General features: G+C 44.9%; 1 protein-coding gene across 4 annotated transcripts in view; it reads right to left on the bottom strand.

The window, feature by feature from the left end:
- Window positions 1–16511, bottom strand: part of sfi1 (SFI1 centrin binding protein) — a 269555-nt gene extending 253044 nt beyond the window's left edge. For all 4 annotated transcript variants that reach the window (XR_010015925.1, XM_063031824.1, XM_063031825.1 and 1 more), the window contains exons 1-2: window positions 16386–16511; window positions 1182–1624 (exon numbers count right to left, since the gene is read on the bottom strand). Coding sequence is in view for 3 of the 4 variants with exons in the window: in XM_063031824.1 (XP_062887894.1) it covers window positions 1182–1285 (104 nt within the window). In the remaining variant the exon portion in view is untranslated. The remainder of the gene's footprint in view (window positions 1–1181; window positions 1625–16385) is intronic.
- Window positions 16512–16906: the final 395 nt, after the last annotated feature.

Raw genomic sequence — 16906 nt, 5'->3', positions numbered from 1 at the left:
GGGGGGGGCAGAGGAGGTTCAGAAGGATGATTTCAGGAATGAAAGGGTTATCATACGAAGAACTTTTGATGGCTCTGGGTCTGTACTGCTGGAATTCAAAAGGATGAGGGGGGGATCTCATTGAAACCTTTCGAATGTTGAAAGTCCTAGACAGAGTAGATGTGGACAGAATGTTTCCCATGGTGGGAGAGTCTAAGACAAGAGGGCACTATCTCAGGATATAGGGGCACTGTTTCAAAACAGAGATGCGGAGAAATTTCTTTAGCCAATGGGTGGTGAATTTGTGGAATTTGTTGCCACATGCAGCTGTGGAGGACAGGTCATTGGATGTATTTCAGGCAGAGATTGATATGTTCTTGATTGGTCATGGCATCAAAGGCTATGGGGAGAAGGCCGGGAGCTGGGGTTGAGGAGGAGAAAATAAAAGGATCAGCCATGATCAAACGTATGATGGATTGAGTGGCTCTGTATGCCAAAAATTGCTATAACTAACTTTTCATTCTATTCCACACAAATCATCTCATCAACTTTCCCAGATAGATGAGCGGCACTGGAAATTAATCATGCATGGCATCACAGATATTAACTGAAGTAGTGCAATCACTTGAGCCAAGCAAGATGTTCTCCTCAGGGGTTGTCTTTTGGTGGGTTCTCAGGTGGCTGTAGAGGCTGATCCAGGATCCACATATTCTGATGTAGTGTGGGCTGGGGTTAGTGATTGGGTCTTTTGGTATTCAGTCTCTCTTTTCACAGCTCTGTTTTTTCTCTGCACTACAGCAGTGGTTGTGCTCATGTAGCACAGCTTCCTCTTGAACAGATTTCTTCCAGGTGTATCTATTGAGTGCAATTAACTGTACTCAATCACACAACGCATCAGTGCACAGCACAATGCCTTTCGTTTTCTATTCTAGGCATGATCATCCAGGGGCATAATTCTTGAGAAAGTTAGTGTAATCCAGATTATAATTTTATCAAATTTTGAGAGAGACTGAAACAAAATGGCTTTTGGTTAACCCAAGAGTTAATCTCTTTTTAAAGATAATAATTAAAAATATAAATGACCATGCTTTTGGGCCCCTGACATAATCTCTCTATGTGGTCCAAAGCACAGTAAAAACTAACCTGCAATGCTGAAGCTCTTAAAATCTAAAGTCTTGGTCTTTTCTTTTTCCTAAACTTACCTCTGATGAGTTTTCTTTGAGAAATCAGATTTCTTCATCTGTAGGTCTTTCCGAACTAGATGCTTTGCAGGATTCAAAGCAGTTCTATTTGGTTTTGGATCCATTTTCAAATGATAACAAAATTAACATGGAGTTCAGCACCAACAGTGCTGGGATAAGAATTGTGAAGTTTTTTTTTAATTCCCCCAAGACAGCAACACCATCTGATTCAGCCAGGAGTTCTCCCAGTCACACTCAAAAGCTCATATGATCATAAAAGTCATGTGATCAACTACTATATATTTCTTAAGAACAAAGTCAATGATATCCCGTTGAGAGGTAGCTGACAAGGTTCAATAAGAGTGAATACTCGAAGAAATTACTCAGGTGAGTAATTAATTGCTGTCAGTTACAAGCTGCTTGTCCAGCAGGTCATTGACTTCTCAATGAAGCTCACTGGGAACCTGTGTAAAACAAACAAAACAAATTGAAATGATAATGCTTACAAAATATCAGTTGTCACAATACTAAAGAAAGGGACATCCATTCACAGAAAGATGAAACGCAAACCACTGATCACAGACACAAGAGCTTGGTGCAGCCAACTGAAACATCACAATATCTTTACTTATAATGTGAATTACAAGACAGGTCATAGTCATTCTGCTCTGCACCAGACAATTCATCTGATCAGACCTGCATGATACTTCTGATCCTCCTCGCTGACGATCAACACTGATGCATCTCAGGGGTATGTGCTTAGCCCACTGCTCTGCTCTCTACATACACATGACTGTGTGGCTAGGCATAGCTCAAATACCACCTACAAATTTGCTGACGATACCATTGTTGGTAGAAACTCAGGAGGTGACGAGAGGGAGTACTGGAGTCAGATATGCCATCTAGTGGAGTGGTGCCGCACCAACAACCTGGCACTCAACGTCAGTAAGACGAAAGAGCTGATTGTGGACTTCAGGAAAGGTAAGACGAAGGAGCACATACCAATCCTTATAGAAGGATCAGAAGTGGAGAGAGTGTGCAGCTTCAAGTTCCTGGGTGTCAAGATCTCTGAGGATCTAACCTGGTCCCAACGTATGGATGTAGTCATAAAGATGGCAAGACAGCGGCTATACTTTATTAGGAGTTTGAAGAGGTTTGGCATGTCAACAAATACACTCAAAAACTTCTATAGTTGTAGCGTGGAGAGCATTCTGACAGGCTGTATCACTGTCTGGTCTGGAGGGATTACTGCACAAGACCCAAAGAAGCTGCAGAAGGTTGTAAATCTAGTCAGCTCCATCTTGGGCACTAGCCTACAAAGTACCCAGGACATCTTTAGGGAGCGGTGTCTCAGAAAGGCAGCGTCCATTATTAAGGACCTCCAGCACCCAGGGCATGCCCTTTTCTCACTGTTACCATCAGGTAGGAGGTACAGAAGCTTGAAGACACATACTCAGTGATTCAGGAACAGCTTCTTCCCCTCTGCCAACCGATTCCGAAATGGATGTTGAAGCTTTGGACACCACCTCACTTTTTTTTAAAATATAGAGTATTTCTGGTTTTTGCACATTTTTAAAACTCTATTCAATGTACGTAATTGATTTATTTATTTATTATGTTTTATTTTATTTGTTATTATTAGTTTTCTCCTTCTGCTAGACTATGTATTGCATTGAACCGCTGCTGCTAAGTTAAGAAATTTCACGCCACATGCCGGTGATAATAAACCTGATTCTGATTCAAAGCAGGGATGGAAATGCCTTCATATGGCACAAGCGTATGGACATTTGCTTGATTACAAACAAAAGAAAATCTGCAGATGATGACGGGTTTATGCCGAAGGCTTTCGGCCGGAAACGTCGACTGTATTTTTTTCCATAGATGCTGCCTGGCCTGCTGAGTTCCTCCAGCATTTTGTGTGTGTCACTTCCCTAATCACCCTGGACAAGAATAAGATCTTTGAGAGATTATTACATCAATACAGGATGGTGTGCTCTGCAAAACAATATGAGGGAGGAACTACAATTGCATAAAATTATGCTATGCAGACAACAGTCGTGCAGCCCAAATTAATGAATGGAAACTTAAGTCTCCGATATCAAATCTGCGATTAGACAATGTTATCCACGCTGCTATCTCCTTTGTTTATTTTATCAAGCTTTTTCCTGACCCCATCAGAAAGAATACGGGTATAAAACTATAAGTCATAGGAGTAGAATTCGGTACACAGCCCATGAGTCTGCTGCACTATTCCATTATCTTATTATCCCTCACAACCCCTTTTTCCTGCCTTCTCTCTGTAACGTTTGACACCCTGACTAATCCAGGTATCAACCACTGCTTCAAATATACTCAACAGCTGTCCATGGTAATGAATTCCACAGATTTAGCACGCTCTGACTGAAGAAATTCCTCCTCATCCCTGCACTAAACCCGCTATTCTAAGGCTGGGTCCTCTCGTCCTCGGCTCACCCACAATAGGAAACACCATCTCCACATCTACTCTAAACAGGTCTTTCAGTATTTGACAGGTTTCAATGAAATGCTCCCTCATTCTTCCAAATTCCAGCGAGAACAGGCTCTGAGCCATCAAATGCTCCTCATACATCAACCCTTTCAGCCCCTGAATCATTCCCATAAACCTCCTCTGGACTCTCTCCAATGTCAACACATTTTTTCTTAGATAAGGGGCCCAAAACTGCTCACAATACTCCGTGTGGTCTGACCAATACCTTATAAAGCCTCAGCACCACATCCTTGCTCTTATACTCCAGATCTCTCAAAATAAATGCAAGTCAGCCAATCTTTTATTAAGCAGTCTCACTTGTAGCACCTTATCAAAGGGCTTCTGAAAATCCAACAACATCCACTGACTTTCCTTTGTCTATCCTGCTTGTTATTTCCTCAAAGGATTTCAATATAGATTTGTCATGCAAGATTTCCTTTTACAGAAACCATGCTGACCTTGACCTACTTATTGTGTCCCTCCAAGTACCACAGACAACATCCTTAAAAATGGACTCTCGCCAACCACCGAAATCAGGCTAACTATCCTATAATTTCCTGCTTCTTTGCTTCCTGTCTTTCTTAAAGAGTGGAGTGAAATTTACAATTTTCCAATCCTCCGGAACCATTCCAGAATATAATGATTCTTGAAAGATCATTGCAAATGACTCCACAATCTCTTCAGTTACTTCTTTCAGAACCCTGGAGTGTACTTCTTCTGGTCCAGGTAAGTCACTTCAGGTCTTCCAGTTTCCCAAGCACCTTCTCCTTAGAAATAGCAAAAATAGCAACTGCACTCAATTCTACCCCATTACACTCTCGAATTTCTGGCATTCTGCTAGTGTCTTCCACAATGAAGAGGTTCGTCCGCTTTTTCCTTATTTCTCTTTACTACCTATCCAGCGTCATTTTCAGGCTCACCTCTCTTTAACTCTTTATATAGAAAACCTACAGCACAAAGCTGTGCCGAACATGTACTTACTTTAGAAATTATCTAGGGTTTCCCATAGCCCTCTATTTTTCTAAGCTCCACGTACCTACCCAGGAGTCTCTTATAAGCCCTTATTGTATCCGCCTCCACCAGAATCGCTGGCAGCCTATTCCGCGCACTCACCACTCTCTGCATAAAAAACTTACCCCTGACATCTCCTCTGTACCTGCTTCCAAGCACCTTAAAACTGTGCCCTCTTGTTTCAGCCATTTCAGCCCTGGGAAAAAGCCTCTGAATGGCCACATAATCAATGCCTCTCATCATCTTATACACCCCTATCAGGTCACCTCTCATCCTCCGCCGCTCCAAGGAGAAAAGGCCGAGTTCACTCAACCTATTCCCATAAGGCATGCTCCCCAATCCAGGCAACATCTGATGAAGTTTTAAGGGAATTGGGTGACACAAGAAATGATTCTCAGACTCCTGTAAATAATGGGTTAAAATCAAGTGCCAGCTTGTGTGTGCTCTGTGCAAAGTTTGTCCTCCACTAGGAATCTGCCTTCAGCTTCTTCAGATTAATGACTCACAGCTGTCCCCTGAGAACGACATGGGGGCTGGATTCACACAGGTCGCACACACCATGCCCAATGGTCTCGCATCGCTGAACTAAGTTCCCTCCTTTGTCTAAAGAAAGAGAATAACTGATAAGGATTGGACGGAACATTCATTTGTAATTAAAACTTTGATTCAGTGGACTCTCTTATCTAAGTAATTAAGTTTTGCTCCAACAGACCTGGTGAGAAGACCAGTTTCTCTAAGTTCTCTTTGTTTCGCTAGTTTTATAAATTGTAACGTTTCTGCATGTTAGACAGAAATTCGTCACGGGGGGAGGGGGGGAGAGGGGGGAGAGAGAGAGAGGGGGGAGAGAGAGGGGAGGAGAGAGGGGGAGAGAGGGGGAGAGGGGGGGGGGGGGGGGGAGAGAGGGGGGAGAGGGGGGAGAGAGGGGGAGAGAGGGGGGAGAGAGGGGGAGAGAGGGGGAGAGAGGGGGAGAGAGAGGGGAGAGGGGGGAGAGGGGGGAGAGAGGGGGAGAGAGGGGGAGAGAGGGGGAGAGAGGGGGAGAGAGGGGAGAGAGGGGGAGAGAGGGGGAGAGAGAGGGGGAGAGAGGGGGAGAGAGGGGGAGAGAGGGGGAGAGAGGGGGAGAGAGGGGGGGAGGGGGGAGAGGGGGGAGAGAGGGGGGAGAGGGGGGGAGGGGGGGGGGGAGAGGGAGAGAGGGAGAGGGGGGAGAGGGGGGAGAGAGGGGGGGGGAGGGGGGGGAGGGGGGGAGAGGGGGGAGAGGGGGGAGAGGGGGGGAGAGGGGGGGAGGGGGAGAGGGGGGGGAGGGGGGGAGAGGGGGGAGAGAGGGGGAGAGGGGGGAGAGGGGGGGAGGGGGGAGAGGGGGGGAGGGGGAGGGGGAGGGGGGGAGGGGGAGAGGGGGAGAGGGGGAGAGGGGGGAGAGGGGAGGGGGAGAGGGGGAGAGGGGGGAGAGGGGGAGAGAGAGGGGGAGGGGGGAGAGAGAGAGGGAGGAGGGGGGAGAGGAGAGGGGGAGGAGAGTGGGAGGGGAGGGGGAGGGGAGGGGAGAGAGGGGGAGAGGGGAGGGGGGAGAGAGGGGGGGAGAGAGGGGGAGAGAGAGGGGAGAGGGGAGGGGGGAGAGAGGGGGAGAGGGGAGGGGGAGAGAGGAGGGGGAGAGAGGGGGAGAGAGGGGGAGGGGGGAGGGGGGGAGGGGGGGAGAGGGGGGAGAGGGGGGGAGAGGGGGGAGAGAGGGAGAGAGGGGGAGAGAGGGGGGAGAGGGGGGGAGAGAGGGGGAGAGAGGGGGAGAGAGGGGGAGAGAGGGGGAGAGAGGGGGAGAGAGGGGGAGAGAGGGGGAGAGAGGGGGGAGAGAGGGGGAGAGATAGAGGTAGATAGATATATAGAGATATCTGTCTCCCTGATGCTTGGCTCCAAGCTTCTCGCCGGCTGAGTTGGAACAAATAAACTGGTGAAAGGATAAAGTAAAGAACTGTATGTGGTGTGGTTATTTGTCCAGCGAATTTAAGTTTACACATCCTTGTAAATCTCCTCACCCTTTCCATAGTTTCCATATCCCTCCTGCAGTGAGATGACCAGAACTGAACACAGTACTCCAAGTGGGGTCTGACCAGGGTCCTATATAGCTGTAACATTATCTCTCAGCTCTTAAGCTTAATCCCACGATTGATGAAGGCCAATGCACTGTACCTTCTTAACCACAAAGTCAACCTGCGCAGCAGCTTTCCAAGTGTCCTATGGACTTGGACTCCAAGATCCTTCTGATCCTCCACACTTCCAAGTGTCTTACCATTAATACTATATTCAGCCATCATATTTGACCTACCACTTCACACTCACCTGGGTTGAACTCCATCTGCCACTCCTCAGCCTAGTTTTGCATCCTATCGCTATAACCTCTGACAGCCCTCCACACTATCCACAACAACCTCAACCTTGTGTCATCAGCAAATTTACTAACCCATCCCTCCACTTCCTCATCAAGGTCATTTATAAAAATCACGAAGAGAAGGGGTTCCAGAACAGATCCCTGAGGCAAACTACTGGTCACCAACCTCCATGCAGAATATGACCCATCTACAACCACTCTTTGCCTTCTGTGGGCAAGCCAATTCTGGATCCACAAAGCAATGTCCCCTTGGCTCCCATGCCTCCTTACTTTCTCAATAAGCATGGGGTACCTTATAAAATGTCTTGCTGAAATCCATATACATCTACTGCTCTCCCACCATCAATGTATTTAGTCACATCCTCAAAAAATTCAATCAGGCTCATAAGGCACAACCTGCCTTTGACAAAGCCATGCTGACTATTCCTATTCATATTATGCCTCTCCAAATGTTCATAAATCCTGCCTCTCAGGATCTTTTCCATCAACTTACCAATGGGATTGTTCAATATATCTGTTAGGGAGGGTTTAAACTAAGTTGGCAGGGGGAAGGAAACCAGGGTGTTCGGGTCGAGGAAGAGGAAAATAAAAATAAGTCAAAAATACTGTGCAGCAAAGATGGCAAGAAGGACAGGCATGTGACAAGCAGGATAATTTGCTGTGCGAAAGAAATATAGCAAATCCGGTAACAGTTACTGATCTAAATGTACTGTACTTAAATGTACACAGCATTAGAAATAAAGTGGATAACCTTGTTCTACAGCTACAGGTTAAAAGAAATGACATTGTGGCCATCACCGAGTCATGGCTAGATGATGGATGTGATTGGGAGCTGAATGTCCAAGGATACACAGTGTATAGGAAAGATAGGAAGGTAAGGTAAAGGGGGAGGCGTGACCCTGATGGTAAGCAATGATATCAAATCACTAGAAAGAAAGGACACAGGATCAGAAGAGGTGCAATCCTTATGGGTCGAGTTAAGAAATGGCAAGGGTAAAAAGACACTAATAGCAGTTATATACAGGCCTCCAAACAACAGCCGGGATGTGGATTACAAGTTACAGCTGGAAATAGATAAAGCGTGTCAGAAGGAAAATGTCAAGATAATTATGGGGGATTTTAATATGAAAGTGGATTGGGAAAGTCAGGAAGGTACTGGATCTCAGGAGAGGAAGTTTGTAGAATGCCTACGGGATGGCTTTTTGGAGCAACTTGTCCATTACCCCACCAGGGGATCGGCTGTTTTGGATTGGGTGCTGTGTAATGAACCTGAGGCGATTAGGGAGCTGGAGGTAATGGAACCCCTTGGAAGTAGTGATCATAATATCATTGAGTTCAGTTTCAAATTTGAAAAGGAGAAGCTGACATCAGTTGTATCGATATTTCAGTTGAACAAAGGAAATTACAGCAGTATGAGAGATGAACTGGCCCAAGTCGATTAGAAAAGTAAGCTAGATGGAGGGACAGTAGAGCAGAATTGGATGAAATTCCTACAAGAAGTAAGTGCAGGAAAAATATATTTCAAGAAAAAAGAAAATCATGAATGGAAAAATGGCACAAATGTGGTGAACAAGAGAGGTTAAGGCTAAGATAAAAGCAAAAGAGACCGTGTACAAGGAAACAAAAATTAGTGGGAAAACTGAGGACTGGACGACTTTTAAAAACTTACAGAAGGAAACGAAGGAAGTCATTAGGAAAGAAAAGATGAATTATGAAAGGAAGTTGGCAATTAACATAAAAAAGGATACTAAGAGTTTTTTTTAATATATGAAGAGTAAAAGAGTGATATAGGACCGATTGAAAATGATGCTGGGGAAATTATAATGGGTAACAAAGAGATGGCAGAGGAAGTGAATGAGTATTTTGCATCGGTCTTCACAGTGGAAGACATTAGCAACATACCTGATAGCCAGAGGTCTCAGGGAATAGAATTAGGTACAGTCAAGATTACTAGAGAGAAAGTGCTTGGGAAGCTAAATGGATTAAGAACAGATATGTCTCCTGGACCGGATGAGGTGCACCCACGGGTTCTGAGGGAGGTGGTTTTGGAGATTGTGAAGGCATTGGAAATGATCTTCCAGGAATCAATAGACTCTGGCATGGTACAGGAGGACTGGAAGGTCACAAATGTAGTTCTGCTGTTTAAGAAAGGAGGGAGGCAGCAAAAAGAAATTACAGACCTATTAGTCTGACATAGGTAGTTGGAAAGTTATTGGAGTCGATCCTCAAGGACAAGGTTATGAAATACCTCGAGGTGCATGACAAGATAGGCCCAAGCCAGCATGGTTTCATGAAGGGAAGATCCTACCTCACCAACCTATTGGAATTTTTTGAGGTAATCTCAAATAAGATTGACAAGGGAGAGGCTGTGGATGTTGTGTATTTGGATTTTCAAAAGGCCTTCGATAAGGTGCCGCATAAGAGGCTGCTTAATACGAGGAGAGCCCATGGAATTACAGGAAAGATATTGGAATGGGTGGAGCATTGGCTGATAGGCAGAAAGCAAAGGGTGGGAATAAAGGGATCCTATTCTGATTGGTTGCCGGTTACTACTGGTGTTCTGCAGGGGTTGGTGTTGGGACCGCTTCTTTTAACAATGTATATTGATGATTTAGATTATGGATTAAATGGTTTTGTGGCTAAGTTTGCGGATGACACCAAGATAGGTGGAGGAGCAGGAAGTGTTGCAGAGAGACTTGGTCAGTTTAGGAGAGTGGGCAAAGAAATGGCAGATGAGATACAATGTTGAGAAATATACGGCTGTACATTTTGGAAGATCAGGCAGATTATTATTTAGATGGAATATCGGAAGCGCAAAGGGACTTGGGGGTCCTCGTGCAGGATACCCTAAAGGTTAACCACCAGGTTGGATCGGCAGTAAGGAAAGCAAATGCTATGCTGGCATTCATTTCAAGAGGAATAAGGTATAAGAGTAAGGAGGTGTTGATGAGGCTCTATGGGGCACTGGTGAGACCTCTTTTGGAATACTGTGTGCAGTTTTGGGCCCCCTATCTTAGAAGGGATGTACTGATGTTGGAGAGAGTTCAGAGATTTACGAGGATGATTCCTGGAATGCAGCGGCTAACATATGAGGAGCGTTTGTTGGCTCTTGAACTGTATTCATTAGAGTAAAGAAGAATGAGAGAGGATCTCATAAAAACATTTCCAATATTGAAAGGGTTGGACAGGGTAGATGTGGAAAGGCTGTTTCCCTTGGTGGGTGAGTCCAGGACAAGAGGCCACTGTCTTAGAATTAGAGGGTACCCACTTAAAACAGAGATGAGGAAAAATTTTTTAGCCAGAGGGTCATGGATTTATGGAATTCGTTGCCACATACAGCTGTGGAGGCCTAATCATTGAGGGTGTTTGAGGAGGAGATTGATAGGTATCTAATTAGTCAGGGTATCAAGGGATATGGGGAAAAAGCTGGAAATTGGAACTAGATGGGAGAATAGTTTGGCTCATGGTGGAATGGCATAGCAGATTTGATGGGCCGAATGGCCTACTTCTGCTCCTTTGTCTTGTGATCTTGTGAACCACAGAAGTAAGACTCATTGGTCTATAATTTCCTGGGCTATTTCTACTCCCTTTCTTGAATAAGGGAACAACATCTGCAACCCTCCAATCCTCCAGAACCTCTCCCATCCCTATTGATGAAGCAAAGATCATCTCCAGAGGCTCAGCAATCTCCTCCCTCGCCTCCCAAATCTTGTCTGGTCCCAGAGACTTATCCATCTTGATGCTTTGCAAAAGCTGCAGCACATATCTGAAAAAAAACTTTTGACATCCTCTTTTATATGACTATCCAGCTTATCTTCATTTCATTTTTTCTATCTTTATGACTTACCTAGTTGCATTTTGTTGGTTTATAAAAGCTTTCCAATCCTCCAACTTTCTGCTGATTTTTCTCTATAATATGCTCTCCCTTTTGCTTTTATGCTGTCTTTGACTTCCCTTGTCAGCCATGGTTGCCTCATCCTCCCATTAGAATACTACTTCATCTACCCTGCTCCCAGAAACTCCAGATATTTTTCTTTTGACATCATCCCTGTTAGTGTCCCCTTCCAATCAAAGTTAGCCAGCTCCTCTCTCATGCCTCTAAAAATTCCTTGAACTCCACTGTAATAGTGATTTTTTTTTTCTCTTCTCCCTCTCAAGCTGCAGGGTGAATTCTCCCACATTGTGATCACTGTTTCCTAAAGGTTGCTTTACCTTAAGTTCCCCAATCAGATCTGGTTCATTGCACGACACCCAATGCAGATCCCTTAGTGGGTTCAACCACAAGCTGCTCCAGAAAGCCATCTCAAAGGCAATCTACAAATTCTTTTCGAGATCCAGCACCAGCCTGATTTTCTCAATCTACCTACAGACTGAAATCCCCCATGACTATCATAACATTACCCTTTTTACATGCCTTTCATATCTCCCGCTGTAATTTTATCCCACATCCTGGCCTCCTACCAGAGCCTTTTACCCTTGCAGCTTTTAACTCTACCCACAAGTATTCTATATCTTCCAATCCAATGTCGCCTCTTTCTCAGGATTTGATTTCATTTTTTACCAACCCCTCTGCCTGCCTGTCTGTCCTTTTGATACAATGCGTATTCTTGTATGTTAAACTCCCAACTATAATCTTTCTGCCATGACTCAGTGATGCCCAAAACATCATGCTTGTCAATCTCTAACTATGCTACAAATCACCTACCTTATTCCATTTACTTCGAACATTCAAATATAACACCTTCAGGCCTGTATTCATCATCCTTTTCAAATTTGCACTTCAACTCATCTCACTGACTGCAATTTTGCCCTATGATCTGCCTGTCCTTCCTCAGTTTCACTACACACTACATGTACTAGTAATAAACTAAGACAACTGCACTGCTCTAAAGAGCGCTATATGAAGTCATTCTTACCCTCAGCCATTAGGCTCTTTAATGAGTCAACCTATAGGCAGGAAAGTGATGACCCCCTCCTGTTAGATTGTTTGAGGTAACTTATATTTTATTCTTTCTTACTCCTCTTCTAATACTTGTATATCTAGCACTATTAATGTGACTGTGACACTGTAATTTCCTTTGGGAATCAATAAAGTATCTATCTATTTGTATACCAACTGCCTATCACTCCCGTTCCCATCCCCTGCCACATTAGTGTAAATCCTCACAAACAGCTCCAGCAAACCTGCCTGTATAAGGGGGATGACAATTCTAGGCAACTGTGGGTTCTCTGTACATGATTGCTGTTGCCACTTACTGCTACCTTCCACTGTAAGGCTACAGATTGATGAGCAAAATGATCCCTACCTGAGTTAATGGCCACCTAAGTTGTTTGGCAACTGGTCCAAAAGATCCTTGGTCTACTTTATCATTAGATCTAATTGCCTGAAGGTGCTAGGAATATCATTCAATAGTATCTTGGTATTAATCAAGACCTATGTGCAGTAGATATCCAAAGTTAAGTAATAACCTTGAATGCGATCGTCTGAACTCAAGAGAAAAAAACCCAGTCGTCAAGAGCTGTTGTAAATGGTGCAGATATGTTCTTACCCTCTGCCATGTTGCAACTAACACCGGAGCTGTCAAAGTTTAAAGTATATTTATTATCAAAGAACATATATGTCACCACATACTACCCCAAGATTTATTTTCTTGTGGGCATTCACAATAAACACTAAGAAGCACAACAGAATAAATGAAAACCCACACACAACAAAAACAACCAATGTGCAAAAGACAACAAACCGTGCAGATACAAGAAGAAAAAAATAAATAAGGAATAAAAGATGAATATGAGATGTTCTCCGTTCCCTCTGCACTAATCCTAACCTCACCATCAAACCCGCAGACAAGGGAGGTGCAGTAGTAGTCTGGCGTACTGAACTCTGCCTTGCTGAGGCCCAGAGCCAACTTTAGACACCTTATCTTACTTATCCATCGAACAGGACTCCACTGAAGAACAACTGGGCCATTGTCTCCCATACCATCACCAAACTTATTGACTCTGAGAATCTCCCATCCACCACCAACCTAATAGTCCCTGCACCCCCCATTTCTACCGAACATCTACACTCCGTCCGCCAGAACAAGTAGGATCTCCCAGTGATCACCCATTTTAATTCCACTTCCCATTCCAGTATGTCCATCCATGGCGTCCTCCATGTGGTGATGAGGCCACTTAGGTTGGAGGAGGAACTCCTTATATTCCATTTGGGTAGGCTCCAACCTGATGACATGAACATCGATTTCTCAAACTTACAGTAATGCCTCCCCAACGCTCCCCCCGTTTCCCATCCCCTTTTCCCTCTCTCACCTTATCTCCTTGCCCGCCCATCATCTCCATCTGGTGCTCCTTCCCCTTTTTTCTTTCTTTCATGGCATTCAGTCTCTTTCACCAATCAATTTCTCAGCTCTTTACTTCATCCCTCCCCTCCAGGTTTCACCTATCACCTGGTGGTTCTCGCTCCCCTCTCCCCGCCTTTTAAATCTATTCCTCAGCTTTTTTTCTGCGGTACTGCCGAAGGGTTTCAGCCCAAAACATCGACTGTACTTTTTTCCATAGATGCTGCCCAGCCTGTTGAGTTCCTCCAGCATTTTGTGTGTGTTGCTCAGATTTCCAACATCTGCAGATTTTCTCTTGTTTATGAGATGAAGTGAACTTGCAATTGAGTCCATAGATTATGAGATCAGTTCATTGCTGGGGAGAGCGAAGTAACCTCCTCTGGTTCAAAAGCCTGGCAGTTGAGTAGCTCTTCGCTTCTTTCTTGACACATCCATCCCTCATTAGGAGGGCCTTACAGCTCCCATTTCTTTCTTGACAACAGACCCAATTAGTTCCACTCCACCACCACTCTCCTCTGTGTAGCAGAAGTGGTCCTCACTCTCAATAATTTCTCCTTCAGTTCCTCCCACTTCCTTCAAACCAAAGGTATAGCCATAGGCACTCATATGGAACGAAGGGTCTCGGCCCAAAACGTCGACTGTACCTCTTCCTGGAGATGCTGCCTGGCCTGCTGCGTTCACCAGCAATTTTGATGTGTGTTGATTCTCACAGCTACCTGAACTATACCTCTTCCCATCCTGCCACTTGTAAAAATGCCATCCCCTTCTCTCAGTTCCTCTGTCTCTGAAGTATCTGCTCTCAGGATGAGACTTTCCATTCCAGAACCAATGAGACATCCTCCTTCAAAGAAAGGGGCTTTCCTTCCTCCACCATCAACGGTGCCCCCATTTGCATCTCTTCCATTTCACCCACATCAGCCCTCACCTCATCCTCCAATACCAGGAATTGGGTTTCTCTTGTCTCATCTACCACCCTTTAAGCCTCCTTCCCCCCGATCTCCCTCCTGGTACTAATCGTTGCAAGCAGAGCAAGTGCCACACCTGCCCCTACACCTCTCTCTCACTATCATTTAGTGCCCCAAACAGTGCTTCCAAGTGAGGCAACACTTCACTGTACGTCTATTGGGGTCATCCCCTGCATCCAATGCTCTCGGTGTGGCCTCCTGTGAGACCTGACATAGATTGGGAGACACTTTGCTGAGCACCTAAGCTCTGTCTGCCAGTAAAAAAAGGAATGTTCCTATTTAAACATGTCAGTTCATGGCCTCCTCTATTGCAATGATGCCACAGTAGGTTAAAGCAGCAATAACTTATATTCCCTCTGGGTATCCTCCAACCTGATAGCATGAACCTTGATTTCTTGAATTTCCAGTAATTGCCCCCACCCCCACCATTCCCCATTTGTTTTGTTCCTCACTTTTTTCCTTCCCTACCCATCACCCCCTTCTGGTGCTCCTCCTCCTTTCCTTTTTTCCATGGTCTTCTACCCTCTCCTATCAGATTCCTCCTCTCCCTTTCACCAACTTCCCAGCTCTTGACTTCACCCCCTCCCCGGGTTTCACCTATCACCTTCTACTTCTTCCTCCCCTCCCCCTACCTTCTTACTGACTTTTTTTCCAGCTCTGATGAAGGGTCTCAGCACAAAAAGTCCACTGCTTATTCCTTTCCATAGATGCTGCCTGACCTACTCAGATCCTCCTGCATTTTGTGTGTGTGTCATCATTAGGGGTAACCATTGTTCCCGAGCCTGGTGGTGCGGGCCACTTCATCTGGACTTCAAAATGAAAGACTGGAAAAATAGTCTTCTTATCTTGATGGGCTACATTTATTCATGGCTGCATCCAGCTGTGAGTATGCAAATGCAAAATGTTGAGGCTCACTCTGTCACCCATGCTGGGGGAGGGTGATCTGACCATGGCACTCTTCATTCAGTTGACTATGCATTATTAACATCTGTTCATCATAGTAATATTGGTGCAGAACAACATCTTTGACCACAAGACAATCAATCAGTGATCTCCACATAATAGCTTTGGGGTATGGAAGATTGCAGCTTTTAGAGAAGACTGCCAGATTCATTTTCCAGAACATCATGTTTGCCCTACACTTCGGTATTCAAGATGAACAGCATTTGTATTTGTGGCAGAGTTCTCAATATGCTTGAAGATTTGACAAATTCTAGAAAGGGATGCAGTGAACACCTACTGCACTGTGCTCTAGCCTGGAAAAGGATGTTAAGATTCCAAACCAAGTGAAAAAGACCCTTTGGTCTCCCTTAACACTTCAATGTCCTAAGCCAAAAGGAGGCGACAGTGAACGCTGTATACTGGTACATTCCAAGGCCTGGGTCTCTGAGCTGCAGGACCATTGAAGCAACTGCAAAAAGACATCAAGGCTAAAGACATAGTTTAAAACTCCAGTGCCACTGCACACTGGAACTCAGTTAAAAATCAGAAGGCTATTTACTCAAGGAATGAATTATGTCATGCAAGTAAAATGAATTATATTTGCGCTGAGAATGGTGGCATTCTTTTATAAAGAATATTTTATTATGCTGTCACTTATTCTCAAGGAAGTACATTACTATGGCTACAAGAATCTTCTAGCTCTGATCACACAGACGTTTAAGCAAAAAAGAACCATATATATTTGAATTTGGCCCGTAACGTAAGCGGCTTTTTGCTTTTATAAAATCCGATTCTGCTATTGGTTTGACATGCCACGATTAAAACCTCAGTGAATCGGACGCAGTGAATCCTTTTCAACTGCATACATTCAAGCCACACCCCGACTTGAACAGCTGCACCTAAGGGGCATTCAGTAATTCCCTCCAGATTTCAAAGTTTCGGTCAAGAAAGGATGAGATGAACAGAGCTGCCATCTGAGTGGCCTGCTCCTGTCGCTACCTGGAAAGGCCACTCAGATCCCAAGAAGAGCCGAGCATGTTGGTGTGAGAAAGTCCATGATAACCGAGGACAACAAAAAAAAACTCTCACCCTCAGAATCCGCTGTCCGAGGCAAACCATCAAACAAAAAGCACCGACTGGGAGTGAGTGACCGAGCAAATCAAACGAAGAGACAGCCGTCAGCAAACGCCGCCATTTTTCCCGCCCTGGGGTTCAACTACCCATCCTGCATCACCCACTCGCGTCGCCGTGGCAACCGCGGCGCCCTGCGGCAGGGGCGGGCCTTTGATGTTGCTTCCCGACTGCAAATATCACATTGGACATGGTGTACAGTGGAAGTCTTGAAACAAAATAAACATTTAGTATGGGCCTCCGCGGGGAAACCGTTTAGGTCTCCGCACTTTCATCAGATGTAACAAGTTGTAGACAAATACAGAGAGGCGAGAAGAGTATGGAACAAAAAAAGAAACGAACTAGGTGGAAGGTATATCCCAACGTTACTTTCAATGATACAATAGACCATACCATAAGACATAGGAGCAGAATTAGGCCATTTGGCCTATCGACACCGAATCAGTAAGTTAAACTAAAAAAAAACCACAAAAACATTT

Source organism: Mobula hypostoma, chromosome 23 (assembly GCF_963921235.1).
Source record: "Mobula hypostoma chromosome 23, sMobHyp1.1, whole genome shotgun sequence".
Taxonomy (NCBI): domain Eukaryota; kingdom Metazoa; phylum Chordata; class Chondrichthyes; order Myliobatiformes; family Myliobatidae; genus Mobula; species Mobula hypostoma.
The sequence above is the reverse complement of the archived record's forward strand: the minus strand, read 5'-3'. Positions and strand labels throughout refer to the sequence as shown.